The 23,398-nt window shown below is 45.7% G+C and overlaps 1 protein-coding gene across 5 annotated transcripts in view; it reads left to right on the forward strand.

Annotated features, from left to right (window-relative positions):
* Positions 1–21,974, forward strand: part of ZNF774 (zinc finger protein 774) — a 35,729-nt gene extending 13,755 nt beyond the window's left edge. Inside the window, exons 2-6 of one of the 5 annotated variants that reach the window (XM_064569844.1) lie at positions 7,942–8,091; positions 12,350–12,558; positions 14,650–14,772; positions 17,309–17,415; positions 19,119–21,969. In XM_064569844.1, coding sequence (XP_064425914.1) covers positions 14,666–14,772; positions 17,309–17,415; positions 19,119–20,359 — 1,455 coding nt within the window. In that variant the 5' untranslated portion in view covers positions 7,942–8,091; positions 12,350–12,558; positions 14,650–14,665 and the 3' untranslated portion in view covers positions 20,360–21,969. The other 4 variants (XM_045899356.3, XM_045899355.3, XM_045899358.3 and 1 more) reach the window with 4 other exon arrangements.
* The last annotated feature ends 1,424 nt before the right edge of the window (positions 21,975–23,398 follow it).

Below are 23,398 nucleotides of genomic sequence, written 5' to 3' on the forward strand. Positions count from 1 at the left end.
TTAATTGCATGGTCTTTCAATGATTTAAAGCCAGAGGCTTTGGAAGTTATTTGCCTTAAATAGGTTCATTTGCCAGCATCTTCAGAAAACAAGCCAATCTAATCAGTGTCGTAAACCAGCTCTTCATATAACCCTTTTACTCACTGACACTTAGCAGGTATTTTTAAAATTCTTCGGCAGCTTACGGATGTGCAGAACCTGACTTGCCTGCAAGTTTAACATTTTTTGGGACGCCTGGGTGGCTCAGTCGTTAAGCATCTGCCTTCAGCTCGGGTCATGATCCCAGGGTCCTGGGATCGAGTCCCGCATCGGACTCCCTGCTCAGTGGGGAGTCTGCTTCTCCCTCTCCCTGTGCTGCTCCCCCCCGATTGTGCTCTCTCTCTTTCTCTGACAAATAAATAAATAAAAATCTTTAAAAAAAAAATTTAACATTTTTTATGCTGTGTCACCTTTTGAAACGTTTGAGCCAGTCAGTTCTAGTGGAAGAGATTTAACATTTTCCTCCAAGCCTCACAACAATGTTGTCAACTATATTGTTACATTGGCTGTCACCTCATGAACCCACAATGTAGCCACTTTTCTACCTTTGCCATAAGTTTGTCATGCACTGTAAATAGTGACTTCAGCACTTTCTGGGGCAGCCTCACGTGCAGATTGGCTAATTTCCTCCACCCTTTTCCTAGATGTATGCATTGTTGATTCCTTAACATAGAATTCACAGCCAACCCACACTGACTCATGCCTGAATAAAGCTCATCTAACCATGTATTTTCTCCATAAGGTGCATCAAAGCCTTCCTTTTTTCCCCAGTTTTATTGAGGAATAATTGACATACATCACCGTGTAAGTTTAAGATGTACAGCAGAATGGACTGATTTACATATATTGTGAAATGATTATGGCAATAGGTTCAGCTCACATACAGCCTTCCCGATCCTGGGAACACTAGATAGCCCCGCAACACTGTTTTTCATTTAAAAAGTGAAATCAACAACAAGCACAAAAATGCAAAAAGCATGGCATTAAATAGACTGCCAAAAGGGCACTTGTTTGTAACATGAAAGCTGAAACAAGAAAGCAGAGTCTCGCCTGTTCAGCCTCAGCTGGGGATATGCCCATCAAGCAACTGAAAGTGTTCACTGCTCTGCATGTGTCTCTAAGGGCCCCAGAAGGGCTGGGAGTATTCACGTGGGGATTACAAATAAATTTTAGACAGTAGGCAAATTTGCAAATAGGGAATCCACAAATAATGAGTATGGACTCTATCTGTTAAAAGGAATAAGGTAGATCATCTATCTGTTAAAAGGAATAAGGTAGATCAGTAGGTACTTGCAGAAGGAGGCCCACGATATGTGTTTGAGAAAAGAGAGCCACAGAGAGCTATGTACAAAGGTTGAAAAATCAAATCCTTATGAGAGCCAGAGAGGCAACATAAAATGGGGAGGTGGGTCAGTGGAAGACTTCTGGGAATAGTGGGGGCTGGAGAAGAGGAGGGCTCATCCCACCTGCAGGGGACAGCCCATTGCTCAGTGCTACTCTGTTCTAGGCAGAAGTGTGGTACAAGTGTTGCCTTACCCTGCAAGTTTTCAAGATTTTCATGAAAATATCCCAATTTGAGGGGCGCCTTGGTGGCTCAGTCGTTAAGCGTCTGCCTTCGGCTCAGGTTGTGATCCCGGGGTCCTGGGATCGAGCCCCGCATCGGGCTCCCTGTTCGGCGAGAAGCCTGCTGCTCCCTCTCCCACTCCCCCTGCTTGTGTTCCCTCTCTTGCTGTGTCTCTCTGTCAAATAAATAAATAAAATCTTTAAAAAGAAAAAAAAAAGTCTGGAAGGATACACCATCCACCAGACCTTTAACAGTGATTTCCTTGGAATACAAGAAAAGAATGAGGCTGTTGAAGACAGAGGTAGGGGGCGCCTGGGTGGCTCAGTTGGTTAAGCGACTGCCTTCGGCTCAGGTCATGATCCTGGAGTCCCGGGATCGAGTCCCGCATCGGGCTCCCTGCTTGGCAGGGAGTCTGCTTCGCCCTCTGACCCTCCTCCCTCTCATGCTCTCTGTCTCTCATTGTCTCTCTCGCAAATAAATAAAATCCTAAAAAAAAAAAAATTTAAAAAAGACAGAGGTAGGTCTTCACATTTTCTGTATTATTTGAGACCTTGACCATGAAAATATAATTATGTATGATTTACCTACTTTAAAAGGAAGAAAAGGGGGCGGCTGGATGGCTCAGTGGGTAGGGCATCTCGCTCTTGATTTCGGCTTAGGTCATGATTTGTGAGACCAAGCGCATCAGGCTCCTCACTCAGTGTGGAGTCAGCTTGAGATTCTCTCCAGCCCCTTCTGCCCTCCCCCCGCCACTAGTGTTCTCTCTCTCTCTAAAATAAATGAATAAAATCTTTAAGAAAAAAAAAAAGAAGTGATGCCTTGGTGGCTCAGTCAGTTAAGCGTCTGCTTTCAGAAGCTCAGGTCATGATCCTGCGGTCCTGGGACCAAGTCCCACGTTGGGCTCCCTGCTCAGCGGGGAGCCTGCTTCTCCCTCTCCCGCTGCCGCTCCCCCTGCTTGTGCTCTCTCTCTCTGGCAAATAAATAAATAAATTTTTTAAAAAGGGAAGAAAAGAGCCCTATGAATTTTAAGACCAAAGAATATTAGTCCTGTAGCCCCCTACATTGATGGGGCAGTATCAGTGCTCTCTGCCTTGGATTGCCAGCCCTCAGGAAGCAAAGACCATATATATATATATATGGTCATGATCCTGGGGTCCTGGGATTGAGTCCCACATCGGGCTCCCTGCTCAGTGGGGAGCCTGCTTCTCCCTCTGCCTGCCGCTCCCCCTGCTTGTGCTCTCTCTCTGACAAATAAAATCTTTAAAAAACAAAATAAATAATAAAAAATAAAATAAAAACATTTTATTTTTAAATAATCTCTATACCCATCATGGGTCTTGAACCTACAACCCCAAGATCAAGAGTTGCATGCTCTACCGATTAAGCCAGCCAGGTGCCCCAGTAAAGATTGCATTTTTTTAAAAAAGATTTATTTAATTATTTGAGAGAGAGAATCTCAAGCCGACTCCCTGCTGAGCTTGGAGTGGGTCTTGATCTCAGGACCCTGAGGTCAGGACCTGAGACAAAAGCAAGAGCTTAACCCACTGCACCACCCAGGTGCCCCCAGTAAAGATTGTATTTTTAATTAGCATGGTTTTAGTTGTTTAGGGAATGTTTGTTTTCAGGGAATGGGAACCCACTTAGAATAGCTCCAGACTGAAAGGGAGATTTGGTGGGAAGGTGTAGGGCCACCTGGTAGCATGGGGCAGGGGCAGCAATGAAACCAAGCCCACAGGGGACTACATCCGAAATCGAGAAGCCATGTGGCCTGGCCCAAGATCCAGCCCCCTTGTCCTTCCTGTATCTGTTGCTGACACTGGATTCATTCTTCTGCTTGGCAAGTCTGCTTCCTCAGCTCACTACACGGGGCCCCAGTAGCACCCTCAGGCGAGGGTTACCATGACCTCTCTGGTCTTGCAATTTCAAGTAGGGAGTCCCCAGAGTGCCAGGTCCATATTCCTGGGAGAGAGAATCTGACCACTGAGTTTGAGACCTAGATCAAAAGTCCTCTCCCAGTCTAACCATCTATCCAGGGAAAAGTGGAGTCCTATGGTGCACACTGGCCCCAGGGACCCACTCCAGCAGGGAAGGCATTTCTCGCAGGTGAAGGATGTGGCCTGGGGAGGGACCTCAAAAGTTGTCCACAGGTGTAACCACAAGTTCCTTGTTTATAGGCACTTGTAAATGCTGGATCTGATAGTTCGTCAGGAAGGTAGCAGAACAAAGTGGCCAAGATTCGGGATTTTGTTACAATGACCAACCATCCTGATTCCCAGGGGAGCAGGAGTGCTGGGAAGTGCTGGGAAGAGGGGTGTGAACCAAGAAAAGAGGAAGAATAGGTGTGAGAGCAGGCAATTCGGTTTTGGCCACAGCTTTTGCAAGCCCAGTCGCTTCCTATGTCTCACGGGACATCTTTGAGAAGCCTGATAAAGCTTCTGCATCTCTGAGCTTCTCTGGGGGACCTGGCGTGGGAGGAGGGCAGGAGGGGGCATAGTTGTCTGCAGGCTGCTGAAGCCGCTCGTTAGTCAACGTTTGCCCCTGAGGACATCAACTCCTTCTCTCTTAGGAGTTGAGCAGCCGGACTGCTCCAGCCGTTACCATGAACACTAGGACCCCGGACAGCCTCTGTGGCCGGTATGAATCTGCAGGGGCCCCATCGCGTGCATCCGCGCCCTTGGAGGGGCTCCGCAAGCCACAGAGAACCCGCATGGCAGAAGCATGGGTGCTGGTATGGGGCCAGGTCCTGTTTCGTGCCCTCACGTGACCGGAGGGACCTGGAGCAGTCCCAGAGCAAGTCACTGCTAGTTTGCTGGCCAGAAAGCAAGGCAAGGACAGGATTTGAATGGCACATAAAGTGAGTTTGGTACAGATGGGGACATTGCCATGGTGCACTGACCCCGAGATGCACACTTTATTCCCTTTTAGTGGCATCAGTGAATTTGGGATGCATCTTACAACTGACAAAATCTCAGAGCTTAATTGACAGTTTCATTCCCTTTCTTAGTGGCCCGTGGTGGCATTTTAGATGAAATACGGTAATTTATTTAGGCGGATGTGTGTCAGCATGTCTCTTGATATCCTGGGCCCAGAAATATTCTCACAAAAGAGGCACGCCCATCTCCTATGGGAAAGACCCATAAAAGGAAGAGCAATTAACAAATTCATAAATCAGGGACCTCGTATTTCCATTGTTGATAATAAACAGTCACTACAGTTAAAGACCATTTGTTGCTTGTAGATAGTGCTTGAAAATGTTTGTCAAGGTCAATTCTGGGCTGTGAAACAAAAGTTCTCTTGTGTGTTCATGGTGAGGAATGGCTTAATGAAGGTAGAACTCCATGCTGAAGATTAAAGCCTCCTTCGCTTTGACAAAAGTGCAACAGCAGGATTCCACTTTTTTTAAGATTTTAATTTATTTATTTGAGAGATAGTGAGAGCGAGAGAGAGATCACAGAGGGAGAGGGAGAAGCAGACTCGCCGCTGAGCGGGGAGCCTGATGTGGGGCTTGATCCCAGGACCCTGGGATCATGACCTGAGCCGAAGGCAGACACTTAACCAACTGAGCCACCCAGGAACCCCAGGATTCCGCTCTTTTAAAAAAATATATTTTTTAAAAAATTTATTTGAGAGAGAGCACAAACAGGGGGAGTGGCAGCAGGAGAGGGAGAAGCAGGCTCCCCGCTGAGCAGAGAGCCCAACACGGGGCTCAATCCCATCATGACCTGAGCCAAAGGCATAGGCTTAACCGACTGAGCCACCCAAGGACCCCCCATTCGTTTGAAATGTCCAAGATAGGCAGATCTATAGAGACAAAAAGTAGATGAGTGTTCGCCTAGGGAATGGGAGAAAGGAGGCATCCGGAGTCACTGAAAATGGGTGATGGGTTTCTTTTGGGGGGGGGTGATGGAAATGCTCTGGAATTAGATAGTGGTGACGGTTGTCCAACATTGTGAATATACTAAACACCACTGAGTTGTACACTTAAAATTTTTGAATTTTATCTCAAAAACGTTTTTTAAATGAAGCCAACATAGCACATTGCCTGCAATCGTTAATCAAATATTTCTTTTGTTCCCATGGGATAGGAAAAGAAAATGCCGCTTAAATCATTATAGTAGAAAGAAATGCCATCTGATCTGCATTGTTCCCCAAGTAGTACAAAGTGAAAATCTTGTGGCTTTAATTTAGATCATCTATAGAAGTGTAATGTGAAGTATAAGATTCCCAGTAAATACAGTGCTGTGTTAATGTCATTAAAAGTTAAAAATGACCAGGGTAGACGAACCATGAGAGACGATGGACTCTGAAAAACAAACTGAGGGTTCTAGAGGGGAGGGGGGTGGGAGGATGGGTTGGCCTGGTGGTGGGTATTGAGGAGGGCACGTTCTGCATGGAGCACTGGGTGTTATGCACAAACAATGAATCATGGAACGCTACATCTAAAACTAATGATGTAATGTATGGGGATTAACATAAGAATAAAAAAATTTTTAAAAAAGTTAAAAATGACCAAAATTTTAAAAGGCATTTAAAAGTTAAAAAAAAAAAAGCCCCCCCCACCCCCTCACCCAGGGTGATTCATGTGACTATTAATGTTTGGGAAGCACTGTTCTAAAGTTCATCTCCTTGACTACAAGACCTCCATGTCCTTCCCTCACTCGGAAAATTCTTCCCTTTTCTTAGAGGCATCCCCAGATGAGCACTACCTCCCTTGTTAAGCTTGGCCCTGCGACGTCCTCCAGGCAATACCACCCCACGAGTTAGGAGGGGGCCCCTCTCCAGTTCTGGGCTGCAAGGCATCCCTGAGCCCCAGAGAGCTGGTGCCCAAAGTCCCAGCCAGACTCTATTGGGCACGGCTCTCTGCATTTCTTTGTCTGCTTTCCTAAGTAGCTGGAAAAACACTCCAGACACCAAACTATTCCCCAGATTGCCTTCATCTCTTCTTCTCCCCAGGCACCTCTGTCCCCAAAATCTCCTCTCTCCTTTAAACAGAAAAGTAAGACACCAGATGCCAATACACATAAGAACATCAAATGGAGTAGGGAAAGAAAGAATTCTCCCTTCTCCCTGGAAATAACTGTAGTTTCGGCTCAGCCAAAATTTTTTAGTATGTGCACACACACACGCACAGACACACACACAGGAAAGATCTGTAGCAAAATATTAAGTGTTTTTTTAGTGGGTGGTAGGATTTCTCTATTTCTCTATATTTCTAATTTTTCAAAACTGAATGCCTATTACATAATCATAAAAATAAATAAAAGTTTTTTATTAGAGGAAATAAGAAACTTCCCACAGTGGTGGAATATGTGATTTCAACATGCATTTTTAAATAGAGAATGTCTGTCTTGCAAAAATTAGCCTGTGAGGGTTACAAAGGCTTCCTCATACGATTCACTGTACACAGAAAAGTCTTTTATGAGCGATGTTGGCTTACCAGAGACAAGAAACAAAGTTGGTTCCCAGATCTTAGGAGGAGGGAAGCCTTCTGGAAATCTCGGGCCCTCCTCCAAATGAGAACATATCTTTACAGAAGATAAACTGTATCTTTTGTAAAGAGGGAGTTCTTAAGAGAACTACTTCATTATGATATCAGTTGGTGATAATCCCTGCGGGATCCTTTTTATCACATTAGGCCTTAGATGCTTTGTTTCCAATCTCTACCAAGAAGGAGTTGAATTGGTTAATTATCCTGGAAGTGGTTCAGCTGCAAAGGGTTTCGAATAATTTTGCTGTTTGTTATTATGAACAAGGATGAAAGCTGCTCATTTTGTTTCTAATTTTATTCTCTTTTAGGTGAATTATCTGAACCCTTCACAAAGAGTACATTTAAATGGATAATTCTAAAACACAGCCTTAAAAAAATAATGGGTTTATTGAAAAAGATGTAAAATACAGAGGAGCAAAAGCTATCCCCACATTTATGTATGTATACGTGTATGTATACACATGCATGGATTTTTTTTTTCCAGCAGAAATGGTGCATTAGTGGGGAATTTTTCAATTTCAAGTGCCTGAACTTTACCACTCAAACTAGCTTAGGCAAGAAAGGAATATTCATTGACTCATAAAACAAACTTAAGGAAAAGTCAGAGTTATTTCTGGCCTCAGTGACCAAAGACTTCAAGTCTCTCAGGACTGCTTCCCTGCTTCTGGCTCTCTGTGACCCTCTCACTCTCTCAGGCTGCAGTTCATGTGGCAGGAAACAGGCTGCCCATCACCTCTTCCCATCTTCACCTGTAGGCAGGAAAAGGTCTTTGTTCTTTGGTTCCAGATTCAGAAATGCCAGGCCAGGTCCTGACAGGCTCAGCTTGAGTTACCTGCACACTCTCTGACAGATCGTCATGGCCAGGTGGCACGGTGCTGTGACCGGCTCAGTCGGGGTCCAGTCCCCACTTCCAAACCACACCCGGTGACAGAGGGAGGGTCGTGTAAGAAGACACCAGCTCGCATCTGAACCAGGGTGCTGTTTCCTCCAGAAAGATCAGGTACCATTTCTTGTAGAAGGATAGTGTGCGGGTGGACAAATGACAAATATCTACTACATACCAATGGGATCATATTTCACCTGTTTTGCCACATGGTTTTTTTTTTCCATTTTTCATTTTTCCATGTTCTACGTTATTTCAGTGGTGATAGCATTTAATGGCAGAATGCTATTCTATCCTGGAACCCAGACATGATGACTAGAAGTGACCAAGACCAGAGGCACCCACTAAGGTTGGCAGAGCAGGGAGACAGAGGATGCCCAAGTCCTTGAAGGCATCCCAGAGTTGCTGTCCCAGCCCTAGTTCCTACACTTTTTTTTTTTTTTAGATTTTTATTTATTTATTTATTTGACAGAGAGAAGAGTGCATGAGCAGGGAGAGGGGCAGAGGCAGAGGGAGAAGCAGGCTCCCCGCGGAGCAGGGACCCCAATGCGGGGCTCGATCCCAGGACCCTGAGATCATGACCTGAGCCTAAGGCAGATGCTTAACAGACTGAGCCACCCAGGTGCCCCCCTACACTTCTTGATACATGAGAAAAACAGACCCTAATTTGGAGACACCACAGGAGTCAGGTTTCTTTTACATATAGCCAAGTGCAGTTCCTTGTAGAGATGCTTCCAGGCAGCCTTCTGCCATTAAAAGTAGGCCAGGAAATTTATCACCAACAGGAGGAGAAGTGGGAAAGTGATGATAAGAACTGCAGAGGGGTTGAAAGGGAAACTGACATGAAAGAAATTGCTGCCTGTTTCTTATTTGAACTGTGAATGGAAACTGACCCAGAGAGTATCCCCAAGTCAACATGTGGTAGTTACATTAGGGTAGAAATGGCAGCCATAGATGAATTGGGCAGAAAGAGGGTCAGAGGTATAGCACCCCAAGACTTATGCTGTAGAGCATGGAGGGTTCTAGAAGTCTCCAAGTGCTTCTGATGAAGGTAATTGGAGTAGCCGAATTTGAGAGCCAGGAAGCCTCCCAAAGGGTCACCATATGGCTGAGGACCTGTGGCCAAGGTGTCAGGGCAGGAGCCCAAACAGGTACCAGAGAGAACAGGCCGCCAGGCGTGAACGGTCAGTGGAGATGAAATGAGTCCAGAGGCTGACACGGAGATCTGGTGAGGTGAGGTGAGCACGAGTGGATGAGCAGGAGCCAGTGGAGAAGGTCAGCTGAGAACTGGGGCCCCTTTCCCCAGTGCTTCCCCTTGTAACCCCATGTCATCTTGGGAAAGGGTAAGTGGAGGGGAGACCCTGGGGGGAGATAGACAGCTCTCATAGGGAGTTTAAACTTTAAATTGACTAAGGTTTACCCAAATTTGACTATTTTAAACCCAAAATGTTATTTTAAACTAGTAAGCTGAATAACTGCCCAGGAATGAGAATCTCCTGAGGAATCTTAGTTTAATTATAGACACTTAAAAAAAAAACCTTTTTTTTTTTTTTTTACATCTGTGTCATACTGTGTACATTGTGACTGCCCTCCCCCCGCTCCCCCGTACATGTCTCTACTAGAAGTTTCCTGAAGGAGGTGTCACAGGGGTTTAACAGAGTATGTCACAAGGAAGATGTCTTAAAATTCACTTTAGTCCTGTGGCAGCCAGTCTCCAAGGTGGCCCAATGATCTGTGCCCCCTAATATTCAAGTCCTAGTCCCATATTGTACCAGGGTTGGTCTGCATGACCAAGAGCACATGACAGAAGGGATGGGATATCACTTCCGAGATTAGGTAAGCTTCTGCTTCTTTCAACTCTCTCACTCTAGGGAAACTAGCTGCCATGTTGTGAGGAGAGGCCTACGTGTGAGGAGACCTCCACATGAGTGAGCTTGGGAGCACATCCTCCAGCCTCAGTCAGGCCTTGGGATAAGTGCAGCCCCAGTCCACACCTGGAACACGATCTCATGGGAGACACTCAGTTAGAGACACCCAACTAATGTTCAGATTCCTGACCCATAGAAACCATAATAAATGTTTGTCGTTTTATACCACAAAGCTTGAGTGGTAATTTGTTATGCAGCAATAGATAATATACTCCCTTAGAAATTCCAGTTACATGGGGCGTCTGGGTGGCTTGGTCAGTTAAGTGTCTGACTTTTTTTTTTTTTTTTTTTAAGATTTTATTTATTTGCGAGAGAGAGAACGAGAGACAGAGAGCATGAGAGGGAGTGAGAGGGAGGAGGGTCAGAGGGAGAAGCAGACTCCCTGCCGAGCAGGGAGCCCGATGTGGGACTCGATCCCAGGACTCCAGGATCATGACCTGAGCCGAAGGCAGTCGCCCAACCGAGCCACCTAGGCGCCCAAGTGTCTGACTTTTGATTTCAGCTCAGGTCATGATCTCAGGGTCGTGAGATTGAGCCCCATGTTGGGCTCTGTGCTGAGCGTGGAACCTGCTTAAGATTCTCTCTCTCTCTAGGGCGCCTGGGTGGCGCAGTTGGTTAAGCGTCCGACCCTTGGTTTTGGCTTAGGTCATGATCTTGGTGTCATGTAATGGGGCTCCACGTGGGGCTCGTGCTCAGCATGGAATCTGCTTGAGAGTCTCTCCCTCTCCCTCTGCCCCTCCTACTTGTTCTCTCTCTCAAATCTTAAAAAAAAAAAAGATTCTCTCTCTCCCTCTGCCCCTCCCCCCTGCTCACTCTCCCTCTCTCAAAAAAATAAAAACAAAAAAATTTTTTAAAATTTAAAAAATCCAGTTACAGCACCTGCTAAAAATCTTTCTCTCTTTTCATCCTCTCCTCCTGCATTGCCTTCTCTCTGGCACACCTGTAAGCACCCAACTCCTAACAGGTCATGGGCCTTCCCTAAGTGGCCACCTGGGGTCATGGCCTCATGTCCTCTAACTGGCTGTTTTTATTATACCATCAAGCTTCTCCTCCCCTTCTTCTTCCCACACATCTGCTTATGATGAATACAACGCTGAGAGAACAGGCTGGGGCAGAAGAAACAGAGGCCAGAGAGTGGTAAGGGATAGCCACAGTCAGGTTCAGTGACTTCATTCCTCTCCCCTCCACATTCCTCGCTGATTGACTGAAGAGCCATGGAATCTTCCTGATGGCAGAATTCCAGAAAGACCCCAGAGGGACCTGGAGATTCCTTTGATTCTCCAGGTCCTGAACTATATTCCAGTTATATGAGGCCTGGCACTCCCTAGGTTTGCAGGGTGTTCCTCGCTGTTTCTGGGTTCCCTTGAGATTGTTTTCCCTATTTCCGTCTAACTAAAATACATCTGCTAAGCAAAACCAGACATTTGCTTATCATGGACAGAATTCTCCCAAATACTACTGTGGTTATCTTGCAGATGACTACAGTGACATAGCAAAAATAATTGAGATACACTAGCTATATGGGGGGAAAAAGACCATATTATTTGGTATTTAATATCTTCTATGGTTTCTCTCCCCTGTTGGCCTGTGAGCTTCATGAAAGCAATGGTCATACGTGATTCCTGTGGGTAACCACAGTGCCCGGAACAATCTGGAATGTAGACATTCCCAGTAACTATTTGTTGGAAGATGTTGGAAGATGCACCATATATGTTTGTTGAAGGAATGGTTGAATTAGCATTGAGGGAGTCTTCACATTAGCCATGCACTGGTAATTCTAAAAGAACAGAATGTTGTTGTTGTTGTTGTTGTTGTTGTTGTTGTTGTTCTTCTTCTTCTTCTTCTTCTTCTTCTTCTTCTTCTTCTTCTTCTTCTTCTTCTTCTTCTTCTTCTTCTTCTTCTTCTTCTTCTTCTTCCTCTTCCTCTTCCTCTTCCTCTTCCTCTTCGCACTGAATCAACAAATAGGGTAGACAGGTGCGTTTTCTTCATTGTAAAGAAAGGCTTCTATTATTTTTTAGGTAGGGCCTGGCCCAAAGTGAACACTAGTTCTCACATAAGACCCAGTAGCCTCCACAGTTTGGAACCCAATACACATTTCCTCGACTATTAGACACCCTCGCCAGCCTCCTCCGGCTATTATCAGGTGTGTTAACCAGTGGAATTGTGAGGCCAACGGAGGGGAGCAGAACGTCTGTTTTCTGCTAACGGCGTCTGCCTGGAGTTTCTTAATGCATAGTCTGAGCTGCCCTGGAACCGGCTGGCGGCAGACACCATGCAGGCTCTGGCCCTCGGGGATCGGGGACCCGGCAGAGGAGCATCCACAAGCCGGCGGCGATGAGCTGCCCGGCGCTTGGCGGGGGGCGAGGTGCCAGAGCGCGGGAGACGGCGCCGTTGGCACGTGGCTGCTCCGCGGCAGTCGGGTGAGGCCACGAGTTTCGCGTCTACAGATCCCTCTCTCAACTCGAGAGAAGCCGTTCCCGCCGTGGGGAGAACCGGGCTTAGTACTTGCCACCGCTTGGACCTGGGTATCCCGGGACTCCGAGTCCTTTGAGGTCTTGTTCGAGACTACAGTTCCCAGAAGGCCGCGCGGTGATCGAAAGCTCTACCAGCCTATGAGCGGACGAGGCTTCTGGTCGCGGAAAATGAGGAGCCAATGGTAAGGGGGCAGGGGCGGTGTTTTCCGGCTGCGGGCTGTCGAGCCTGGAGTCCCACCTGTGTCCCCACAGCCCTGTCACGAACCCCAGTCGGGTTCAGGGAGGGACTGCCTCGGCGTTGTGGGCCGGGTGCGGCTCGGCGGTGGAGGACTCTCCCTTCCTGCTCCATCCCCGGCCGGGCCCCGGGGCGGTGAGTGACGGGGGCAAGGAGACCGCCGCGGTAGCCTGGGAGCTGCTGAGGGGCGTGGAGGGGACTCGCCGCCGCCGCGATGTGGTCCCTGCCAGGTCCCCGCGCTCGCCTTTCGGAGCCCGCGGGGGCTTGCTGAAGAGTGGGGACAGGTGGCTGCGGCTTTCTGTGCCGTCGTCGGGAGAGCCCATCCTCCCGATCGGTGTTCTCGCTCCTCGGAGGTGGGCTCCGGGCTTCGGCTTAGCGCTGTGACCCTGTGACCGCGGCGCCCTGGTAGGGCCTCCAGCAGTGGCAGGGGAGGGCGGGGGGACGGGTGTCGGCCCACCCGTGCCGTCATGTCCCTATTAATAACCCCAGCGAACGAACTGGTGCTGCTCACAATGGCACGCAGTCAGCACCTCTGCGCCCTGGGGCCTGCGGGGGTCACCTGTCGGGGTGGGGGGCAGGAGACGGGGTGAGAGACAAGGTTTCTGTGACCGTGGCTGTGACCCCCTCAGTCCCGCTGTCTCCTGCAAGTGGGCCCAGCAGTTGTGTTTCCTAATGGATGTAGAAATAAAATTTATGCTCCGAACTTACCTCCTAATGACGTTACTTAAATCCAGAGATGAAATGTATCCCTGCGGTGTTTAGGTCCCTAAAAATTCAGTACTTTGTAAATGACCAATAGCAATGTGTGGAAATGCATAAATATTTCCAGGAAAAGTGTGAGTGTCTTCTAGGTGCTTTGATTGGTGAGACAAAAAACGGGGAAAGAGTTAAGCTTCCTCACTCCCGTCTGGTCCCTCCTCCAGTGAAATGCAGAATTTTTTGTAGCAGGTTCAGCTGGCTGACTTGTGTTTGTTTCTGTTGGAAACTCTTTAAGCCACCCCCACCCCCCAAAAAACACAAAAGACCCCAAAACAAAACCAAAAAAAACCCATTGTATTTCTTTGTGACTCCTAATGCCTTACAACATATTACTGAATAAATTACTGATCCATCTAGTAATCTGACCATCGCCCTCCAAATAATTTTTTCTTGATACTGCTCAGTTTTTTGTGTTTTTTTTAAATTTTTATTTATTTATTTATTTATTTGACAGAGAGATAGCAAGAGCAGGAACACAAGCAGGGGGAGTGGGAGAGGGAGAAGCAGGCTTCCCGCTGAGCAGGGAGCCCGATGTGGGACTCGATCCCAGGACCCTGGGATCATGACCTGAGCCGAAGGCAGACGCTTAACGACTGAGCCACCCAGGCGCCCGATACTGCTCAGTTTTATCAGTGTGTCAATGATTGTTTTCAGGCCCCGTGGGTTTTGCTTTGTGCTTATCTTCATTAAATTTTACTTTATTTTACACCTTATCCATGTCTTTTTAAATCTCATTTCTGATTCCATTAAACCTTGAAGTAGAATGGTACCCAGGGTCTTCCCTTTCGGGTTCTGTGTAGTCTGTTCTTTGAGGTTGACACCAAATCTACAAGCCAGGAAAAGCCAATTGTTCTCATAACTAATATGAGTATAATGAAGTCCACCATTTCCTAGCTTGCTGAGGAAAACGTAGCTGGAGAGCTTTTCACAAATCAAGTCATCCCCGCACATTCTCTTCTTTGTTTATCTTGTCCCTCATGAACAATTTATTTCTCAAAAAGTTAATTTTCCAAAGACTGAGGGTTCTGTAGATGTGTTCGGGAGCTCCAGGCCTCACTTCATGATGTGAGTGTTGGCCAAGGGAAGGATGATGTAAAAACAGAACAAGAAAAGCAACCCTTTGGTGGTTGACAGAATTTACCTCATAGCTATTCTAGGCAGGTGGGGGGGGGGGGGTTCTTTTGGTATACTGGTGGCCGCTGGGACTGTCTTTTGGTTTTGAGACCATGGTTAGAATGTCCAGAGAGCTTCTGATGCATACTGAAGTCTCTTGCTTTAGGAACTGATGACTCTCAATGATGTGGCTGGGGACTTCAGGGAAGAGTGGGTTACCTGGACACCACTTAGAAAATCCTATTCAAGGATACCACCCAGCACAGTTTGAAGAATGGGCTCTCAGAGGGTAAGTCTGCTACTCTCCTTTAGATTTTAGACTTAGATATTGTGAGAAGGTCCAAGTCTGAGCAGTCTCTAGGGACACTGGTCTCTTACAGCGCCAGCTAGCTCTCTGTGAGAATATTTGTTGCCTCCCTGGCAGAAAAAGAATAACTTCCACTTTTTTTTTTTTTTTGGCATGACTTTCATTTTTATGGCACTTTATAGCTCACAGATATCTTTGATATTTATTTTCTTGTTAATATCTCACCATAACCCTCTGATGTGGGTATTATCATCCCCCTCTTTCGGGTCAGGACCCCAAGACTCAAAGTTAAGTGGCAGAGTAAGAATCCAACCCAGGTCTTTGTGGCAAAGGGGGAGCTGTGTTTTTTCCTGTCTCTTCAAAAACAGACAAACCAAACAAACCTCCAGTGCTCTTTCTAAAATACAATGGCTACCCCTTCTCCTTGCTTTACCTCATAAGTAATATACGCCCCTTGAAGAAAAAGAGAAACAAAATGAAAACCAAAGTCCCATTCCATCCCACGACTGAAGAGTTACTATCCTTCCAGGCATTGTTCTAAGGATATATGTAATTAGCAAAAACAAAAGAAAAAAATTGGGATCTTACTTGTATGTTCAGTTGTGCATCTTACTTTTTTACACAGTGTATTGTGAATATATATTGACAACAATAAATAGTCTTCTATACATTGCTTAAAATAACCACTTACTAATTTATTGAATGGAATATAATAACTTACATTAGATTGAATCATATACTTGACCATATTTAAACCATTTTTTAACTTATACAATGGCAGTTTCATATGGCTCAATCAAATATGATTATTCCTTTGTCATGGGACATTTAGGTCATTTCCAGATCTTCACCAGTATTGTAATGATCATCTCTTAGCTAACTGTCTTTCTTTTTTAGGTCTTGCTTATTAAAGTATAATTAGTTAGTAATTAGCTAATATACCTTTTGCACAACATTTTTTTCAAGTTCTTTTTTTTTTTTAAAGATTTTATTTGTTTGACAGAGAGAGACACAGCGAGAGAGGGAACACAAGCAGGGGGAGTGGGAGAGAGAGAGAAGCAGGCTTCCCGCCGAGCAGGGAGCCCGATGTGGGGCTCGATCCCAGGACCCTGGGATCATGACCTGAACCGAAGGCAGACGCTTAACGACTGAGCCACCCAGGCGCCCCTTCTTTTTTCAAGTTTTATTTATTTTTTTTGTAATCGCTACCCCCAGTGTGGGGCTCAGACTCACAACCCTGACATCAGGAGTCACATGCTCTTTCAACTGAGCCAGCCAGGCGTCCCACAACTTTTTTTTCATTTCCTTAGAATTCCCAGAATTAGAATTGCTAGGTCAAAGAATAGATACATTTCTAAGATATTTGATATTTTTGCCCAATGCCTTCCAAAAAGATTGAATTATTTATTCCTGCAAGCATTATATGAAAGTGTCCATTTCTTTACATTTTACCTATCATGGTAGGTATTATAATTTAAGAGTCTGGGTTAAATAATAGTTACAGCTAACATTTATTGGGAACTTACAACTTAATCTTTACAACAACACTATGAGGTAGATCTTATCATTATCCCTAGTCTACAGATGAAGACCCTGAGACACAGAGACTTTAAGTCACTTTCCTGAAGTCACACAGCTAGTAAGAGGAAGGGTTAAGATTGAAACTTCGGCGGTTTGTACTCTTTACCTCCATACTACATTGTCTAACTGTATCATTGTTTTTATTTGAATTTCTTTGGTTAATGGTAAGGTTAAAGGTTTTTCACATATTTATAGGCTGTGTGTATGTGTGTGTCTGTGTGTGAATTGCCTATTTATATCCTTTGCCCTTTTTAAAAATTTTTTTCCCTTTACAAGCGTTTGTCTTTTTCTCATGGCTGTATCTACTGCTGCCCTTCTGGGAAAAGTTTAAAGCCCAACATTATAGTTAACTTCGCTGATTCTTTCTAAGGGTGAGATCATGGTGGCATTGTTTCTGATAAAATTATCTTTCTACATGGGTTTAGCCTTGTGCCTTCAGAGATGAATTATTGTGCTCACTCTGGAGTTTCTATCACCCAAGTTTTGTTGTTTTGTTGTTGTTGTTGTTTTGTTTTGTTTTTTTAAAGATTTTATTTATTTATTTATTAGAGAGCGAGCGAGAGAGAAACAGCATGAGAGAGGAGAGGGTCAGACGGAGAAGCAGGCTCCCCGCTGAGCTGGGAGCCCAATGTGGGGCTCGATCCCAGGACCCTGGGATCATGACCTGAGCCGAAGGCAGTCGCTTAACCAACTGAGCCACCCAGGCGCCCTGTTGTTTTTTTAATGGGAAGAAAGGGGCTATTTTCTCAGCCTCTTGGGGAGATCACCCTGTTTTATCACTCCATCATGGCAGCCCTTTCAATGAGACCAAACACACCTTAGCTTAGCATCTCCCTGGGCTTTCTCCTCTACTTAGGGAAGGAGGAGGGCTTGCCTTTTTGGTCAGGCATTGTATGGTTGGCTCAGATTAATATCCTATATTCACCTTCTTGTATAGGATTTCCAGACCAAGTGTAATCTCCCAGCTGGAACAGAAAGAAGAGCCATGGGTGCTACCACTCCAAAATTTTGGGGCAAGGAAGATCCTAGGAGAAAGTCATACGGGTGAGATGTGGATATTATCCAGTGGGAGGAAATCTAGCATTTTAGCCTTGGTTGGTTTTGGGGTTTTTTTTTAAGATTTTGTTTTTATTTATTTGAAAGAGGGAGTGAGCATGAGAGATGGGGAGGGGCAGGGGGTGAGGGGGAAGCAGACTCCCCGCTGAGCAGGGAACCCGATGCAGAGCTCGATCCCAGGACCCTGGGATCATGACCTGAGTCAAAGGCAGATGCTTCACTGACTGAGCCACCCAGGCACCCTCAGCCCTTGTTTAGATGAAGATTTTGGAATGCTGCCATAGACTTTTGTTCTCACTATTTGAAGTTTAAATTTGACTTCTTGGGCAATCAGTAATTTACCAAATAAAGTCTTCATTTTATTTTTTTTAAGTAAACTTTATATGCCCAACATAGGGCTTGAATTCATAACCCCAAGATCAAGAGCCACATGCTCTACCGACTAAGCCAGCCAGGTGCCCTTAAAGTCTTCATTTGTTGTTTTTTGTTTGTTTGTTTTTAAAGATTTATTTCAGAGAGAGAGAAAGTGTGTGCGAGTGGGAGGAGGGGCGGGGGAGAGGGAGAGAGAGAATCCTCACGCAGACTCCGTGCTAAGTGTGGAGCCCCAACCCCAAATGTAGCTCCATCTGGGGACCCTGAGATCATGACCCGAGGCAAAATCAAGAGCTGGATGCTTAACCAACTGAGCCACCCAGGCACCCCTCAAGATTCATCTTTTTTTTTTTTTAAGATATTATTTATTTGACAGAGAGAGAGAGAGCAAGTGAGCATGAGCCAGTGCGGGGGAGGGAGAGGGAGAAGCAGACTCCTTGCTGAGCAGGGAGCCCGATGCGGGGCTTGATCCCAAGACCCTGTGATCATGACCGGAGCCGAAGGCAGATGCTTAACCAACTGAGCCACCCAGGCATCCCCCAAGATTCATCTCTCTTTTTTTTTAAGATTTTATTTATTTATTTGAGACAGAGAGAATGAGAGAGAGAGAGCACATGAGAGGGGGGAGGGTCAGAGGGAGAAGCAGACTCTCCACTGAGCAGGGAGCCCGATGCGGGACTCGATCCAGGGACTCCAGGATCATGACCTGAGCCGAAAGCAGTTGCCCAACCAACTGAGCCACCCAGGCACCCCCCCAAGATTCATCTTTAAAAAGGGTTTAGGAATTTAAGTTTTCTGTAAGCTTAATGAACTTCAATAAACTTTTCACAAAATGAGAGGCGCCTGGCTGACTCAGTCAGTGGAGCAAGCGACTCTTGATCTCCGGGTTGTGAGTTTGAGCCCCACAGTGGGTGTAGAAATTACTTAAAAATAAAATCTTTTTTAAAAATTAAAAAAAAAAAAAAAAAAAACTTGGGGCACCCGGGTGGCTCAACCGTTAAGCGTCTGCCTTCAGCTCAGGTCATGGTCCCAGGGTCCTGGGATTGAGCCCCGCATCGGGCTCCCTGCTCGGCGGGAAGCCTGCCTTCTCCCTCTCCCACTCCCCGTGCTTGTGTTCCCTCTCTTGCTATGTATCTGTCAGATAAATAAATACAATTAAAAAAAAAAAAACTTTTCACCAAGTGAAAACTTTACACAAAGTGAAATTAAGTGTAAGTCTGTTGCCAAAGCGCTAATCTCAGTCTTTCTTACTGCCTTCTGATGTTTTTTCCTGATAACTGGTTAACTTCATTCCCTGTTAACTTTTGTTAATTTTTCAGACTTTGAGAATCAGGTGACAAAACTCAGTCAGGACGTTTCAGAAACAGCAGAACAATGTGGAACATCCTCAGAAAGGGCCAATAAAGATATTTCTCATACTTCTAGATGGGGAGGAAACTGGGAGAGGGACCTTGAAGTAGAAGGGCAACATGGAGCCCTACCAGGAGAGGGCCAACTGGAGCCGCTTCCACAGGAGAAGGATTTAAACAAGCTGCTGGATGGATATGTAGGAAAGAAGCCTGTGTGTGCAGAATGTGGAAAAAGCTTTAACCAGAGCTCCTATCTCATAAGACACCTAAGAACCCATACTGGTGAGAGGCCTTATAAATGCATCGAGTGTGGGAAAGGCTTCAAACAGAGTTCAGACCTTGTCACCCATCGCAGGACACACACAGGAGAGAGACCCTACCAATGCAGCGGGTGTGAGAAAAAATTCAGCGACAGCTCTACGCTCATCAAACATCAGAGAACCCACACAGGCGAGAGACCCTATGAGTGCCCACAATGTGGAAAGACCTTTGGGCGGAAGCCACACCTCATAATGCACCAAAGAACCCACACAGGAGAGAAGCCCTACACGTGTCTCGAATGCCATAAAAGCTTTAGTCGAAGCTCCAACTTCATTACCCATCAGAGGACCCACACGGGAGTGAAACCTTACAGGTGTAGTGACTGTGGGGAAAGTTTTAGCCAGAGCTCAGACTTGGTTAAACACCAACGAACCCACACCGGAGAACGGCCCTTTAAGTGCCCAGAGTGTGGGAAGGGCTTTAGAGACAGTTCTCACTTTGTAGCGCACATGAGTACTCACTCGGGAGAAAGGCCTTTTAGCTGTCCTTACTGCCACAAAAGTTTCAGTCAGAGCTCACACCTGGTCACGCACCAGAGGACACACACGGGTGAGAGGCCGTTTAAGTGTGACAACTGTGGGAAGGGATTCGCCGACAGCTCTGCCCTTATAAAACACCAACGGATCCACACGGGGGAAAGACCCTACAAATGTGGCGAGTGTGGGAAGAGCTTCAATCAGAGCTCCCACTTCATGACTCATCAACGAATCCACTTAGGAGACAGGCCCTATCACTGTCCTGAGTGTGGCAAAACCTTCAATCAGCGTTCCCATTTTCTCACACACCAGAGAACACATACAGGAGAAAAACCTTTCCACTGTAGTAGATGTGACAAGAGCTTCCGTCAGAAAGCACATCTCTTATGCCATCAAAATACCCATTTGATCTAGGAAATGGTTTGAAGTGCTTCTTCTGCCCCTTTCCAGATTTTCATTTCTGTTGTCTCCAGGTGCTCCGTGTATAGAAAGCCTGAACATGGGCATCAGTGGCTCAAGTTGGGCCTTTTCCTACGCTTTAATGGTGAGGATAAACCCATAGGCCACAAATAATGTTTTGAATACAAAAGGCATTCCTTCAGTGTTTTTAACTGACCTTAGGGAAATGTGAGTTTGATGGTTGATGCTTGATTACTAAACGAGGAGTGAGATACATGTGGCCACATTATCACTATTAATGATTAATATTTGAGATCTTATAGAGCCCTTAATACTATATAACACCTGGCCCTTAAAAGACCCTCAATACGTTTATTAGCCTTATGATTCAATAAGAATTCATTAGCGCTGCCCCACAAACCCAGAACTTGCAAGAAATTAGATTGCAACTAGAGGATTTGGGGTATGAACACAAAGATTTAATAAAACAGAAAACACTCTCCCTATCCAGTGCTATGCAGACGTTAGTCACCAGATATCTCATTGCCATGACAAGGCAGAATTCTCGTAGAGGATGTTTGTGGTCTTGTGACTTCAAGGCCGAAAGAATTTCAGAAGCTCTTTGTACAGCGGCGTATGAGGTACTCCCACTGGAGGTTTGCTGCCATCTGAGGCATAGAAAATACCCAGAGATGAGCAAGCCAGAGGAGGCTGGAAGAGGACCGTAAGACTATTGAAGCAAAATGGCGGAGATGTTAAATATTACAGGGATCCTTCCTGGCATTCAGCTGAGGGGAACAACTCCTGTTTTCTAATCACCTGGCTCATGGGCCCTTTAGTTTTAAGTTTAATTTTTTTAGAGTCATTCATTTTATGCACTAGTACCTTCTTATATTTAACGGAAATAAATTGAGGGAAGGCAGTGTGTTGGAAAGAACACTGCCTTCATTGAGAAGGGAAAGTGTTTGAGTTCTGGCCCTGACATTTAATTTGGCCAGACTTTACCTTCTCTCAGCCTCTACCTTACCTACCTCACAAGGTTGTTGTGAGGATCTAATGCGTACACACACACACACACACACACATAAGCACTTTGTTGTTAAATTATAAAGTAATAATATCTCTAAAATTCAATGTTCTGGTATTGTTGGAAATGTCTTTCCTCCAAGGAACTCTGGCTAATATTTCTCCAGGTGTCCCATTTTCTCTCATAATAACAGCTTTCTTTCTTTACCTGTTGAAAACCTAAGGCCCCAAATCGCCGAACAATGCATTGTGGGTATACAGGTGACAGAAGAGCCAAAATTTGGCTGCAGGTCTCCTCTACAACAGCAGAGAACGGACCAGCTCTGAGATCTGCTAGAGTCTCTGAGACACTACATGTAGGACTAGACGCCCCATATTATATGCATCAAGCCGTTTTGAATTTGAATTTGAAATGGTGGAGGGATGTAGCCTAAGTTCCAGGGATCCTGTGCTGGGGGAGTGGGAGGGGAAGGCGGACACAAGTGGTTAAGGAGGGAGCTAGGTTTGTCACACTTGGGAGAGAAAAGAGGTGAGCTGGAGGTATTCTTTCAAGCCTTCCTGTGGCAATACAGACTGAATTATTGCGTGAGCCTTGGAACAAGAGTTCATTCTCTTTCTTTTTTTTTTTAAAGATTTTATTTATTTATTTATTTGAGAGCGAGAATGAAAGAGAGAGAGCATGAGAGGGGGGAGGGTCAGAGGGAGAAGCAGACTCCCTGCCGAGCAGGGAGCCCGATGCGGGACTCGATCCAGGGACTCCAGGATCGTGACCTGAGCCGAAGGCAGTCGCTTAACCGACTGAGCCACCAGGCGCCCCAGTTCATTCTCTTTCATTATGTGGAATGCTGTCCAAGTGCTGTAACCCAGGGGGATAGAACTCAGCTGATAACCTAAGCTCTTTCTTTGAAAGAGTGATTAGATTTAAAAAATCTGGTTAATCCGGTGCAGCGGTTCTCAAAATGTGAGCCCAGATCAGCAGCCTTAGTGTCACCTGGGAACTTGCACCCTCTAAGTTCCCACCCCAGAGCTGCTGAATCAGAAACGAGGCGTGGGGCGCAGCAATGTGTTTTAATAAGCTCTCCAGGCGATGGTGACGCATTCTCTTTGAGAACCACTGTTTTAAAAGGTGTCTCTCCTATTAAACACAGCTGCAATACTATTATTTCTCCTGAAAAAAAAAAAAAAAGAGCAGTGATTGACAGTATCGTCAAATATTTCAGTCAATGTTCACATGTCCCTAGTTATGTTTTTTGCTTTTGTCGTTGTTTTTTAGTTTGTTTGAATCAAAATCCAAATAAGGTCTCCATATCGATTGGTTGGTATGTTCCTTACAAGTCTTGATCTGCTCTCCTCTTCCTCTGTTTTTTTCTTGTAACTTATTTGTTGAAGAAAGCTGGTTGTCCTGTAGTGTCCCCCCAGCTCTGTGTTTGGTCAATTCTATCCTCTGGGGTCCTTTAACGTGCTCCTCTATCCTCTGCTTCCCCCACCCCCTTTTTTTTTAAGATTTTATTTATTTATTTGAGAGAGAGACAGAGTGTGTGTGTGTGAGAGAGAGAGAGAGCACAAGCAGCAGGGGGGGCGGGGAGAGGGCAGAGGGAGAGGGAGAAGCAGACTCCCCCCTGAGCAGGGAGCCTGACCCCGGGACCCTGAGATCATGACCCAAGCCGAAGGAAGATGCTCATCTGGCTGAGCCACCCAGGCACGCCCCGCTTTTTAAAAGATTTTATTTCTTTAATCTCTACACCCAACATGGGGCTCAAACTCACAACCCCAAGATCAAGAGCCACGCGCTCCACCAACTGAGCCAGCCAGGTGCCCCTCCTCTTCTTTCCTAATTTTGGTATTTGGATCTGTAAACATGACAGATTCAGATTTTGAAGGTTAAGAACACTCCATAGTGATCTTGTGTCCTTCTACTGGGAGGTACATAGTGTTATTTTGTCTCATGATGTTAGCAGCCATTGATAAGCCCTTATTTCATTTGGGTTTGCCAAATGGTGATGTTTTATTTCCATAATTGATTCCTTC

This window comes from Mirounga angustirostris, unplaced genomic scaffold, assembly GCF_029215605.1.
Source record: "Mirounga angustirostris isolate CCGP_5_RB_7025 unplaced genomic scaffold, mMirAng1.0.hap1 SCAF_9, whole genome shotgun sequence".
Taxonomy (NCBI): Eukaryota; Metazoa; Chordata; class Mammalia; order Carnivora; family Phocidae; genus Mirounga; species Mirounga angustirostris.